The sequence below is a fragment of the Lupinus angustifolius genome, chromosome LG01, assembly GCF_001865875.1.
Source record: "Lupinus angustifolius cultivar Tanjil chromosome LG01, LupAngTanjil_v1.0, whole genome shotgun sequence".
Lineage (NCBI taxonomy): Eukaryota > Viridiplantae > Streptophyta > Magnoliopsida > Fabales > Fabaceae > Lupinus > Lupinus angustifolius.
The window spans coordinates 12,721,471-12,736,471 of NC_032009.1; the positions used below are offsets into that span (position 1 = coordinate 12,721,471).

General features: G+C 38.0%; 1 protein-coding gene across 1 annotated transcript; it reads right to left on the minus strand.

Moving 5' to 3' along the window:
* LOC109351582 lies at positions 9,152 to 9,823 on the minus strand. The gene has a single exon (XM_019593116.1). The coding sequence runs from the start codon at positions 9,821 to 9,823 to the stop codon at positions 9,152 to 9,154; it is 672 nt and encodes a 223-aa protein (XP_019448661.1).

The following is a 15,001-nucleotide window of genomic DNA, read 5'->3' on the forward strand; positions in this document are numbered from 1 at the left end:
CAAACTTCTCAGCTAACTTGTTTCTTCATTAGCTGTTGCTAATGCTATCATCTCAACTTCCATAGTGGATTGAGATAATATAGTATGTTTCTTGTTAGACTCTAGATAGTCCATCTCATCACCTATGGCTTCTCACCACAAATCAACATCCAAAGAAGTCAAAAACTTCTTGGAGAGTTGATGGATTATCCTCCAATATATAGACCATATAATCAGGTCTATACTCTCTAATAATTATTGCTCTCTTACTTTTTCTAGCTTCTATTTCTAACCTTTCATTTTCTATCATTATCTCTAATTACAAGTATGTGACTAGTTGATGTGCCCCCACTATTCCTCAATTTAAAAAGGAATTTCTTCTCATTAAAGACAACATCGTTAGACTCAATGATCATTTTGTGTTAAGGTCGTAATGCTTATACACAATACTGTTTATATCATACCCAAGGAATATACATTCATAGGCTCTCTAAGTTTAACTCTCTAGGGCCATACCATCAGAAATGATTTCATGAGCAATTTTATGTATCTCATAGGACTGAGACTCTACTGATTTATTATCAGTCATTTGATACTTGAGGTAGTGATAACATCATATATATATATATTATCTTAACTTCCTCGATATCATATTTCTTTATTTCTCAAGTGCGTACCAAATTAATTTGGCACACTTGTATGGGTTGTAGTAATCATACATATCATCAGACAACCCATTCAGAATGAAGTTCTTACATAAGTAATCACTTTCATTCCACAGAGCTATTTCAATAGTCAGTTTATCCCTTTCCTATTTTTTCAGCCTCATCCGACACCACTGGGATGTCGGTTTTCAGAACGTGGGCAACCTTTCTCATAGTGAGGAAAAATTCCATCTTATGTTGCCAACGTTTGAAATTTGTTCCGTCAAACCGAAATGGCTTGTTCAGGTCATAGCTGTTCGATCTAGTAATATTATCTACGAATGCCATTGCAGTCGAAACGTCTTAAAATTGTTGTTACCGTTAGCTTGCAACAATTATAAATGGCACGAAATAATACTTACTGGCTGAGCCACGACCATGTCGCTCTCTTCATGATGTTTTGTGGCACTGCCCAAAATGTGCAAGCAGACTATCAACCGCGCCGTCCCCAGGATAAAACAACCCAAATCTCTGTTATCGAATTCTTACTGCACTGTAAGAACCAATCTCGAATAGACCCACCACAATATGGCTATCAGTGCCAATCCTCGAAATTACTCACAATATGGCTACCCATGCCAATTATCTTCCCACAATACTGACTAGTAGTGTCAGTTCTCAAAATGCCCACAATATGGCTACATGTGCCAATTCTTTCCCCCAATACTGACTACGAGTGTCAATTCTCAAAATTTCTAGAAGATGGCTACCTGCGCCAATTCTTTCCCCTAATACTGACTACCAATGTCAGTTCTGGAAATTCCCACAATATGGCTGCATGTGCCATTTTTTAGTGTCGCAGAAAGAAAGGGGGAGCAGTTTGCCGGAAATGCATCGACGAAAATATGAGGGAGAAAGAAAAAGTTGAATGAAAGCGGATTCAACTTGGCGCAAGAAAATATGAAGGGAGAATGCTTCTATTTATAACTTGGGATTTTTTCCAAGTTCCTCATCTCTCCAATGTGGGACTTGAGAGTTGTTTTTTTTCAAAACTCTTCTATGTTGGACTTGAGAGTTAATTTTTCAAAACTCTTCTATGTGGGAATTGGGTGTTATTTATATTTCACCCCCAAAAGTTCCCACTAGTGGTTTTCAACAACCATGTTCCAACAGGAACTCATGCATTGGAAAAGCATCCATTCATTTCATTCTTTGCTATCTCTTGAATAGAAATATAAAGAGAGAATTATAGAAGCACTAGTGGTTGAGCAAGGAAAGTATAGTGTCATATAGAGAAGAAAGAAAACTAAGTTCCTAATCATCAAGGAACACATAAAGGGAAGACAAAGAGGTGAGAACAAAAGCAACCAAAATGTCAACCAGAAAGACAACCAGAAAGTGCATAAAGGAAAACACAAATAGAACCAGGTATTCCTTACTCTATTCTTTTATCTCATGTGAATGTAATAATGTTAAGGTCCTAAATTAAGGGGTTCTTATGAGCCATTAAAGGCTCATAAAGTTTTTAAAATTCTAACACATTGGTATCAAAAGCCTTTAACAAGATCATATGTGAATCAAATGACTCGAGGAGAGGGACATGTGAAAGTGAAGAAAAGAGGAAATAGATTATGTGTGAATCCAAGAACAAGAAGACCAAACCGTGAAGGAGGAAAGTGAAGAAGAAGTTACAGAAGGTAACTTTCCACAATGACACACAATAATGGTTTTGCTATGACTTTGCCAGTTCTTGATGGCAAGAACTATGATAGATGGAGAAACCAATTGAAGGCCATATTTGGATTTCAAGAGGTGTATGAGATTGTGCCGAATGAGTACAAAGAAATTGGTGACAATGCTACTAAAGCTCAAAGAGTAACCTACAAGGAAGCAAAGAATAAAGACTACAAAACATTGTTCCTCATCCATCAGTGTGTTAATGGAGCCAATTTTGAGAAGATTGCTAGAGCAGAAAAATCAAAACATGCTTGGGATAACTTGAAGAAGAGTTATGAAGGGGTTGCAAAGATCATGAAGGTGAGATTGTAGACTCTATGCAGGCAGTATGAGGTTGTTCAAATGGATGAAATTGAGACAATTTATGAATTCATGGCGAAGGCAGTATCAAGGACTAATCATTGGTTGAAAAGGTGCTCAAAACACTAAGCTCTAAGTATGATCACATAGTGTTTTCTATAGAAGAATCAAAGAATCTTGAAGAATACAAGATTGCTGAGTTGCAAGGATCCCTTGAAGCCCATGAACTAAGGCTAAAAAAGAGGAATCCAGAAAAAACATGGTGATCAAGCTTTCCAAGAAAGGTCCAATAGAAAAGTCTTTGGACAATGGAATAAGAGAAATAAAGAAAGGGGACACAACAACAAATGGAGGAGCAACGAAGGTCCAAAATATAAGCAAGGATCTTTATCCAAAATATATGATAACAATGCAATGAAGTTCATAGGTGAACATGATCAAAGCAAGAATTCACACAAGAATTCAGAAAATAGAAGAAAGTTGGACAAGAAGAAATTTTAGTGTTACAAATGCAGAAATTATGGGTGCTTTGCATCTGAATGCAAACTAAACAAATGGTTGAAGATAAAAGAACTGCAGGGTAGGTTGGTACATGCCAAGAATGGCATTGATTCTGATGATGATCGATGTCTACTAATGGCCACTACAAGGAAAGATTAAGGGAGTAGTGATAATGCTGAGTTATGGTACTTGGACACAGGCTACTCTAGCCATATGTCAAGAAGGAAAGACTGGTTTACAACTCTTAATGAAACAACCAAGAGTAAGGTGAACTTTGCTAATCATAGCTTAGTCTCAACTAAAGGGATTGGTAAGGTGATGATCTAGAGGCATGCATATGATGGCAGAACATCCTACATATCCAATGTGCTCTATGTACCAAAGATGAAGAAAAATCTGCTTAGCCTTGGTCAATTGTTGAAGAATGGTTATGAAATGGTGATGAAGAATGGTATGCCCACTGTCTTTTTATCAAAACAACCAGAAAATACTAAAGGCTCCACTGTCATCAAACAAATCATTCAAAATTCATATACAAATGGGTGAGCAAAAGTGCCTTAAAGCAAGTGTAGATTAGAACACCCGCTCGTGGCATCAAAGGTATAGCCATCTAAACTTTAGAAGTTTAAAATTGCTAAGTGTTGCACCCCGATTTTCGGCTACGCGACCTCTGAGAGTCGCCACTACATTTTATGGTTAAAAATGTAGAAAAATCTTTAAAGCCCAATCACATTGGGCTTTTGGATTGTGACATCTAGGTTCGGTAGTCGACTACAGATCGAGGAAGGTATTCGCACCTCGTCCGCCCGTAATTAAACGGTACCCTTGGAAATTGTATGATTTAAATACCCATAATTTATTTAAAATTAAATTGTATAGAAAAAATTTTATTTTTTATTTTTAAGTCTGACAATGTTACTTGCTCCTACGTATCCCTAGAAATTTTAGGAAATCAAGACTTAAGTAGTTGTAATTTTAAAATGGTTTGTAGGTAAAATAATTAACTCCTTAAAAATGGTGAAGCATCAGAAACTAATGTCTGCACCACATTCCATTTTAAGGAGGTTTGAAAATATTTATAATAGATTTTTTTGATTTTTTATTAATAATTTAAGAATTAATGAATGAAAAGAAGCGTCGTAACGCGACCGTTCAAGGATGATATGAGCACAAGAAATGTTACCATGACTTGCCTCCATCCTTTGATTAATCCCAAAAAATATATTTTTTGTTATAAACAATGTTATGTGAAATCATTTCAAATTACACTACTCTTATTAAAAAAAAGTAAATCGAACAATATTCTAATTTGTGCAAATAACAATTTTTATTTAATTACAGGAAGAGAAAAAAATTAATTAGCTCCTAAAAATAAGCATAGAAAAAATATTTGATTAGTAGAGACATTAAAGTGATTTGTACTACTTTTTGTTATTATTATTATTATCTATAAATAAAATTAATTTTATTTTAAAAAAGAATATTTATTATTTATCTTCCAAAAAATATTTAATGTTTTTTTTATTTACTGTTTTAAAAAAATTAAGTTAAATGTGGCAACTAGCAAAAATTAAATAGATTATGGAAGAATTTAAAATATACATAGGGAGAGCTTTAATCCTGTGTGACCAAAAAAGAGATAAGGTGGCTGACGTGTCGCTCATAGAGTGGCTGGAAAATCTGCTGCAAAGGACTACGCCACGTGTCCGTCCGTGGCTGGTTGGGAGTAAAGGCACACCACGTCTGCAATGGACATGCACGAACTGGAGCGGAACTGTGGAGACGCTGATCTGGTATGAACAACTCCACAGATGGAGACTGCACCCGCCTACGTGTCATTGGTTGGATTGGTCGCAGAAGAGGATGCACAGAGTGAATGGTGTGTCTAGCTGCAGTGAATCTGGACCCGTGGCAGGAGACTTATTCTGGTGTATGCACGTCTACTTGCGACAGTATGCACCCTCCTACTGTCGCATTAGTATTGGCTAGACATTGCAAGGGTTGACTCAGGCGCTAAGTGTTGCTCTGTGATTGGCAAGAAACGAAGTTCCACGGTGCAAGCAATAAGGTCTGTTGCACTGAATCCTTTTCTCCCTTGCAGTTTTCTCTCTCTTGTTCTCTCTATGTAGTATTTTTTTTTCAGAAAAAGGAAGAAGAAAAACGTAATTTTAATGACTCTATTTATACAAATATTTTAACCTAATCTCATGCCTAAAAAACCTAAACTAATTTTTTTATCAAACCACCTGCTCCCTTTTTTTTGGGATATCAAAACCCATTATCTAGTCAGATTTGACTTATAAAATTTTAATTACTTTTTTATCTTTTATGGAATAAAATGTTTTTTAATTGATTTATGTATTTATTTACTTTTATATATCCGAATTAAATAATAAAAAATATATTTAAATAAATTTTAATTATTTCAAATTATATTTTCGAAAAATAAAAAAATATTAATATTTTATTGTTTATTTAAAATTCAAATGGGGATATTTGGCATATTAATTATTTACTAAATTAGAAATAAATTAAAGAAATTAATAAAAAATAGTTTACTTATTTATTATTTATTTAAAATTGAAATATAAAAAAATATAAAAATTATATATTAACCATTTTTTTTATTTATTTTAAGATAAAATTATATGGGTTTCTAGAAGCCCATTTCCACTTGGATTTTTTTGTTTTGAGTTTGATTAAAAAATATGAGAAAAAGATGTAAGTTTATATACACATTTATTTTTAGAAACTCATCTATTTAATTGATTTATCTCTAGAAATTATGTATTTTGAAAAAAAAAATAGTGTTGGGCTTTTTGTGGGTCGGACAAAAATGGATATTCACAGTTGCCCCTCTTTACTAGTTGGTTATCTGATAGCAAGCAAACCAAGGTTTGAGGGATACCATGATAAATGGCTAGTAATGAAATGAATGCTAATTTTGTTGAGGCTCAGAAGAAGCCTAACTAGTTAAATCTCAATGCTCGAAAATATGAAACTTTCTTTTGTGAGTTGAATTATCCTCAAGATGGTCTGAGTTTTATTGATGTAAACCAAAGACGCAGGTCGGTGTACTGCCAAAATTTGGAGTGAAAGTAGTGAAATCAAAGACGCAAGTTGATGTACTACTAGAATTTGGAGACATTGGGGTAAGGACCAAGAACGCAAGTTGGTGTACTGCCAGAACTTGGGATGAAAAGAGTGAAACCAAAGACGCAGGTTGGTGTGTTGTCAGAATTTGGATGACACTAGGAAATAAGACCAAGAACACAGGTCGATGTATTGCCAAAACTTGGAATGAAAAGGGTGAACCCAGAGACGCAGGTCCGTGTACTGCCGGAATTTGGGATGAAAAGAGTGAACCCAAAGATGCAGGTCGGTGTACTGCCGGAATTTGGGATGAAAAGAGTGAAACCAAAGACGCAGGTTGGTGTGCTGTCGGAATTTGGATGACACTAGGAAATAAGACCAAGAACACAGGTTAGTGTACTGCCGGAACTTGGAATGCAAAGGGTGAACCCAAAGACAAAGGTCGGTGTACTACCAGAATTTGGGATGAAAAGGTGTATGAATATGGAATGCCATGTTTTTGTTGTTTCATTTTTGTATGAATGCAAATGACTATTATTGATGCATGCTATGAAATGCTCATGTTTGGTAATTCTATAATTTTTTTCCTATCAGATTGAGTTGTATTTGGTATTCATCGATATTGCTCCATCGCATCCTCAACATTAGGTGGTAAATTGTTGTGTGTAGGGAATGACGTTTTTTGTTCATGCTAGAAGATGACATTTAACTTTGTCTTTCAGCTGTAAAGTGTTTTTCTCTTTTCGAATATTACTCAAGTCGTTATGCTTAAAATTCTTAAGATAGTACAAGTTTAAAGAAAACAAACCATACAAACAAAAGATTTTAAATCATATACGATCGAAGAAATATAACCGTGTTTGGCTTTTTGTGTTATGGGTGTAGTGGTGGCAATAGATTTTAAATAACAAAACATGCTAGGTCACCACTATACAATCATTGACCACCCAAAAAATTGCCCTATTATTGATTTAATTTTTTTGGTCTTCCAAAACTTTACCCCAGTATTGACTTATTGTCTTATGCCCTTAAGAGACCTTTCTTTTTCTTTTGTCCCTAAGTTTTGCTTAGATCAACTTTTCGGGTTTTCGACCTAACGGGATCTATTCATTTTTTTAGAGAGTTTGTGTATTGATCATGCTATGCATATATTTTATTTTATATATTTTTTCTTAAAAATTGTTTTTGAATTTGTTTTGGAGTCAGTTATTTGGTACCCTTGCTATGTATCTCAAACAATTTGAATCTTAATAAGGACTTTTTGGACTTGTAACGTGGTCTGGTTAGGGTTGACAAGAAAGAAAATGATATAAGGCTCAAATGATGTGTTTCCCGCCCCCAACTTTCTCCATATTCTCCATAATCCTATTTCCAACATCTCCTATATTTCAACCATGAATACGATTTCCATTCCTTTTGGAAAAAATGGAAGTTTTGTAACCATTCTAATTTGAGATTTCTTTGATTTGCCCTAAATTTTGCCTAAGGTTTATTGAAACTCTTAGCGGGCTCTTTTTGTAAACCACGCGGTCTCTTTTTGATCTTTTGAGGATTTGTTGGAAAACTACCCTTTCCCCGATTTATTAATGTTTCGCAAAGGTGTTGTATATGATTTTTTTTGAATAAACTTCATTCATATTTTCTTGACTCAAAAGGGGTGACTAAGGATATATTCATTGGTGTTTGAGATAACAAAGAAGCCTTGTGTCATTAACATGATGTGTCTGAGGATACACTCCATGTGGGATTTGTTTACATCAACCTCCTAAGAGAGTGCACGAAAGTATACAAAAATGCGTGACAAACTTCTTCTTTTTTTGTTTCTTTTGTTTTTGTTTTTTTATTTTTTTCTTCACAACATCTGAATTCACGGAAAGAGGTAAATCGTTTACGTCCATAGTAGTCAATATCAAAGCTCCTCTAGAGAATGCTTTTTTCACCACGAATGGTCCTTCATAATTTGGGGTCCATTTCCCTCTATGATCCTTATGGATTGGGAGTATCTTCTTAAGCACCAGATCCCCCTCTTGAAAGTGGTGTCGCTGAACTTTCTTAGCATAAGACCTCATGAGTCTTTTCTAGTACAGCTGACCATGACATATAGCAGCTAACCTTTTCTCTTCTATCATGTTTAGTTGGTCGTACCGCGCTTGGATCCATTATGATTCTTTCAATCTCGATTCTTACATGATTCTGAGTGATGGAATTTCTACTTCAATAGGGAGTACTGCCTCCATCCCATATACTAGCGAGTATGGTGTTTTCCCAGTTGATGTACGTACCGAGGTTCGGTACTCATGTAGAGCAAAAGGTAACATTTCATGCCAATCCTTGTATGTCACCACCATCTTTTGAACAATCTTCTTAATATTCTTGTTTGTTGCTTCTACTACTCCATTCATCTTGGACCAATAAGGCGAGGATGAGTGATGCTTTATTTTGAACTCGCTACACATCTCAGTCATCATCTTATTGTTTAGGTTGGTGTCAATGTCCATGATGATCTTGCTGGGTAACCCATATCAACGCACCAACTCCTTCTTGATAAATCGTAGTACCACTGTTCTGGTCACATTGGCATATGAACACGCGCCTCAACCCATTTTGTGAAGTAGTCGATGGCTACGAGGATGAAGCGATGCCCATTAGAAGCTTTTGGCTCTATTGGTCCAATCACATCCATTCCCCACATGGAGAAGGGTCAGGGTGCTGAAAGGACATTTCGAGGTTTTGGTGGAGCATTGATGTTGTCCGCATAAATTTGACACTTGTGACACTTCTTGACATAAGTACAACAGTTTGTCTCCATTGTCATCCAAAAGTAACCTCCCTTTAAGATCTTTCTAGCCATAGCATGTCCGTTTGCATGATTCCCAAACGAGCCTTTGTTCACGTCTTTAAGTATTACTTCGGCTTATCTCATGTAGGCATCTGAGTAGTACCTTGTTGTGATTCCTTTTGTAAAGAATATCGCCATCTAGAAAGAAACCCATGGCCAGTCTTCTCAAGGTTCTGTTGTCAGTCTCTGAGGCCCCAATGGGATACTCATTTTTCTGTATATAGACCTTGATGTCATGATACCATGGCTTTCCATCTTGCTCTACTTCTATTACACAACAATGGATTGGTTGATCTCTGCTTTCTGTTCTGATGAGAGGTTGATCCTTCCCACTTATATGGAACATTGAGGATAATGTGGATAAGGCATCGACTAGTCTGTTATCCTCTCTCGGGATGTGGTAGTAGTCAATTTGTTCGAAGTGCTCAACCATCTTATGGATATACTCCTTGTAAGGTACTAGCTTATTGTCACGGGTCTCCCATTCTTCTTTCAACTGATGGATGACTAATGTTGAATCCCCAAAGCCTTCTAAAACTTTGACTTTTCTTTCCAACACTGCCTGCAAACCTAGGGCACATGCCTCATATTCAGCTATATTGTTGGTGCAATCAAAGCATAACCTGGCAGTAATATGAGTGAAGTTGCCTTCTAGAGATACAAGCACGACTCCTATGCCATGTCCGAGTGCATTGGAGGCCCCATCAAATACTAACGTCCATACGTCCATACACCCTCTTTTATTGGTTCTCCCAAGGATAGACTCATAATACCTTCATCTGGGAACTTTTAGTTCATTGGTTCGGTCTTCTCTATGGGTTGACTGGCAAGATAATCTGCAAGGGCACTACCTTTGATTGTTTTCCGTGTCACATACACTATATGATATTTTGATAATAAGACCTGCCACCGAGTGATTCTCCCTGTTAATATTGGTTTCTCAAAGATATACTTCACAATATCCATCTTTGAAATCAACCAAGTGGTATGACTCAACATGTACTACCTCAAACGACGAGATGCCCATGCTAGAGCACAACAAGTATGTTCTAGGAATGAGTACCTTGTCTCGCACTTAGTGAATTTCTTGCTTAGATAGTATATGGTTTGTTCTTTTATGTCAGATTCATCATGTTGGGCTAAGACACATCCCATAGAGTCATCCAGTACGGTTAGGGACATTAGAAGAGGTCGACCAGGTATAGGAGGCATCAATATTGGGGGATTGGTCAGATACTACTTTATGCTTTCAAAGGCTTTTTGGCAATCGTCATTCCATCTTACTACCTGACTTATTCTTAATAGTGTGAAGATCGTCTCACATGTAGTTGTTAGTTGAGAGATGAACCTGGATATGGCAATCGTCATTCCATCTAACTGCCTGACTTTTTCTTAATAGTTTGAAGATTGGCTCACAGGTAGCTGTTAATTGAGAGATGAACCTAGATATGTAGTTCAAACGCCCTAAGAAACCTCTAACTTCCTTCTCGGTTCGGGGTGCTGGCATTTCCATGATTGCTTTGACTTTCTCGGGATCTACTTCAATTCCTTTATGGCTGACAATGAAACCGAGGACTCGTCCTGATTTAACCTCGAAGCTATATTTGTGGGATTTAGCTTGAGGCTATACTTTTTGAGTCGTTCAAATAATTTCCTTAGGTTCTCCACGTGCCCCCCCTCTGATTTGGATTTGCATATGATGTCATCAACATAGATCTCCACCTCCTTATGCATCATGTCATGGAAAAGAGCTACCATGGCTCTCTTGTATGTGTCCATAGCATTCTTTAAACCAAAAGGCATGACTAGATAGAAAAATGTTCCCCGTGGGGTGATGAAAGTAGTTTTATCCACATCTTCAGAGGCCATCTTGATCTGATGATAACCAGAATACCCATCCATGAAGGAGAAAAGGGCATGGTCTACAGTGCTGTCGACCAAGGCATCTATATGAGGTATTGGGAAATCATCCTCTGGGCTTGCTTTGTCCAATCTCGATAGTCAATGCAGATCCTGAGTTAGCCTCCCTTCTTTGGTACAACTACAACATTAGCCACCCATCCTGGATATGTAGAGACGGTCACGAACCCAACGTCCCGCCATTTCTCTACATCCTCTTTCACCCTTAAGGAAATTTCTGGTTTTATCCTCCGTAGCTTCTGCTTGACAGGGCATGAATTTGGGTTCAATGGCAACTTGTGTTCCACTATGTTGCTATCCACACCCGACATATCGACATACGACCATGCAAACACATCTTTGAACTCGTGCAAAAGCTGAATTATCTTTTTGCGCTCTCCCTCATTCCTCAATGTACCCACCTTCACTTCTTTCTTGTCGTCTTCTGTCCCCAAATTTACTAACTAAGTGGGCTCTTCATGAGGCTTAATTTCTCTGGACTCTTGCTCAACCATCCTCAATAACTTAGGTGATGCCTCCCATTCCTTATCACTATCTCCTTCGTCGAGCTGATTAATCGGATGATCATGATTGTACGTGTGGCTGATAACACGATTATTATGTCTAGGGTTAATGTTGGATCTGCATATTGTTGATGCTATGATTAGTTTTTTTATTTATGGGTTTTTGATGGTTTTGCTTGTTGTTGTTTTTTTTGTTTGTGTGAGCAAGTATAAAATATAAAAAATGGGACACAAAATATGAAGAAAGAAATGCATTTTATTGAATTCAAAAAACTTGTACTATCCAATGAAACATAAACAAATTGTCCTTATTCAAAAAGAAAGAAAATAACCCTAATAGCTTTAGAAATGGCTAGGGGGTTCTAGCATCTTATTACATTTTTTCTAAAAACACTTGTGGAGATGCGTCTTCCTCTATCCAGTTGCTAAGAGTGGTTCCTAGAGGGCACTGAACAACATAGTCTGCCTCATCTCCTAAATCACTGTTTCCTACAACAACAATAATTCTTGGTTCCAAGCCTGCACTAACGAAGTTCCTGATAATGTACGGGATGGATATCCTACCAGCTTCTTACCCCCACTGCCCCAGGCGCACCATCCTTCCTTTCCTTTTCTCTTCAACAGTTCTCTTCCTATTTGCATGAGTCGGTCTGTATCCCAAGCCATACCGATCTTTGGTGTGCCGTAACATGACTAGGCTTTCTCTTCGTTGGCCAAACTTCCCAAGCCCTTTCTCTGGTTGATAGCCCTTCTGCAGCATTACTCTAGTCATCATCAGCGATGCCTCCGAAGGTTGGGGACGTAGTGTTGGTGTCCCTCCTCCTACAAATGAGGCATTGGCAATCTCCAGTGCTTGGAAGGATGTTCCAATAGTTTCCTCTGCTGCTACGATGTACGGAGTGTCAAGAGATTTTAATACCAACATATCTTCTCCTCCCATAATAGCAAGGAGTTTTCCATCCACAATAAACTTAATTCACTGGTGCAATGTAGAAGGTACAACCCCTGAAGCATGGATCCATGGCCTTCCCAACAAACATATGTAACTGGGATTAATATCCATGATATAGAACACTATCTGGAAAGTGCAGGGTCTTATTTTTATAAGCAACTCCATTTCCCCCATGACATCTCTGTTAGATCCATCAAATGCCTTAACTACCATAGAGCTTGGTCTCATATATGATGCGTCGGCTGGAAGTCTGGATAACGTCCTTTTCGACATGACATTGAGGGATGAGCCATTATCGATAACAACCTTACTAATCAAGAAATTCTGATACATTATAGATATATGCAAGGGGCTGGTGTGTCCCATTACTTCAGAAGGTATTTCCTGATCACTGAAAGAAATGTAATTATCAGCCACGATGTTGTTGATGATACCACCAAGCTTGTCAGTGGTTATGTCGCGGCTGACATGTGCACAGTTCAATATCTCCATCAACACTTTTCTGTGGGGTTCAGAACTCATTAGCAGAGACAAAATGGATATCCTGACAGGAGTTCGGTTTAGTTGATCCACGACCCTATACTCACTTTGCTTTATGAATTTCAGAAATTCACAAGCTTCCTCATTGGATACTTCCCCTTTATCTCCGTGCTTATGCAATAGGTCATTCAAATTGGCCTCCAATTCATCTTCCATAGGGGTACATACTTTCCCTTTTCCTTTATTCTTGGCTAAAGCCTTTTTAGCATCTAAGGGAACATAGACACGTCCACTTCTGGTTATACGATTATCCCCAACAACATTGGTGACTTCTATCTGTTGCTCAGTTGTCTCTGAATTCCCTCCACTATAGATCCATGGTACCGCTTTATCTATTTTGTAAGGGAAAGGTTGTGGTCTCTCTTCTACTACAGGCCTCAAAACAGGCTCCATCCTACTTATGACTAGCACCCATGAGTTATTTGTGGGTGTAACTGAGCCTTATCCGGAATGTTCAATACAGGTTCATATCGAGTAATTGATGGCCTCATGGTTCTTCGCATGTCTTCTTCACTTCTTGTAGTAGCATTAACAGTCTGATGCGAGGGGCCTCTCTCTATTGTGATCAATCTCATTTCCAACATCTTCTGTAGTAAGAGCTTAAATTCTGGACATTCTTATAAGGTGTGACCCACTTCGCCATGCAATTCACAAATAGCTGAATCTTCATCTTCCACCAGCCTTTCTACCATTCCATGTTTGCACATTTCCTGAAAAATTACCCTCATGGGCGTTTTCACCTCATCTACCTCCCAAACGAATGTGCTACCCTGAGCCTCCTCTACAGCATTCACATCCTGATTACCATGATTAGGTAATGGATTCCTCTCTACATATGGCACGATGGGCTTGAAATGTAGTTGCTTTGCTTTGATCAGGCTTTGCACCTTATGCTTTAGAGCTCGACAGTGTTCAATGGAATGGCCAATGGCCCAGGAGTGGTACTCGCAAGTAACATTTGGGTTAAACCAGGCTCGGGGTGATTCAAGTAGTGTTCCTATTATAGGGCTTATCATTCTCTCCCTTAGAAGATGAGAGTATAGCTCAGCATAGGGTATTGGTATCGGGTCAAATTGTGGTCCTCTTCTTTCGGGGTTGCGATTTTAGGTTTAATTTTGGTAGGCTTGTGTTTGGCTCTGGTTTTGGCGGGGTTGGTAAGATTGTGTTTGGTTATAGTTTTGGCGGTTGTTATTGTGGGCCGTGTAGTTGGGTTGTGAGGAAGGTGTGGCAATGTATGAGGCCTGGTATTTAGGGTTTTGGGCTTTGTATCCCTTCGGCTTAGTGAACACTGCGAGTGCTTCTCCCTCCTTCTTCTTCATAAAGTTGGGCTTCTTGCCCGTGCCTGATTTGGACTGATCTACTGCCAGATATCCATTCCTTATGTTATCTTCTATTTTCTCCCCCACATTAATGAGTGCATTGAACCTAGATGCAACACTTCCCACCAAGTAATCATAATAGGGATTCTTCAAAGTATCCACGAAGATAGACAACTGTTCTTCCTCCTCCAATCTGGGTATGACTTATGACGCCAAAGCTCTACAGCGTTGGTTATACTCCTTAAAGCTTTCTTCTGGTTTCTTGGCCATGCTCTGAAGTTGGGCCCCGTCAGGAGCAGCATCCTCATTGTACTTATATTGCTTCATGAAGGCATTGGATAAATCAATGAAAGTTTTAATTTGAGCCTTCTCCAAGCGGATGTACCAACCCATGGCTGCCCCTGTTAGACTGTCTTGGAAGTAGTGAGTCAACAGTTTGTCATTTCCGTGATGAGCTATCATCTTCATAGCATACATATGCAGATGACTTTTCGGGCAAGAGGTACCGTCATATTTCTCGAACTTAGGAGTTTTAAATTTTGGTGGAAATACTACATCTGGTACCAGGGACATCTCAAATGCGTTTTTTACAACAAGGAAGTTTGTGCCCTCAATGGACCTTAGTCTCTCTTTTATAAGCTCCAGTTTTTCCTTCTCCTGGCTTGAGGAGTTGT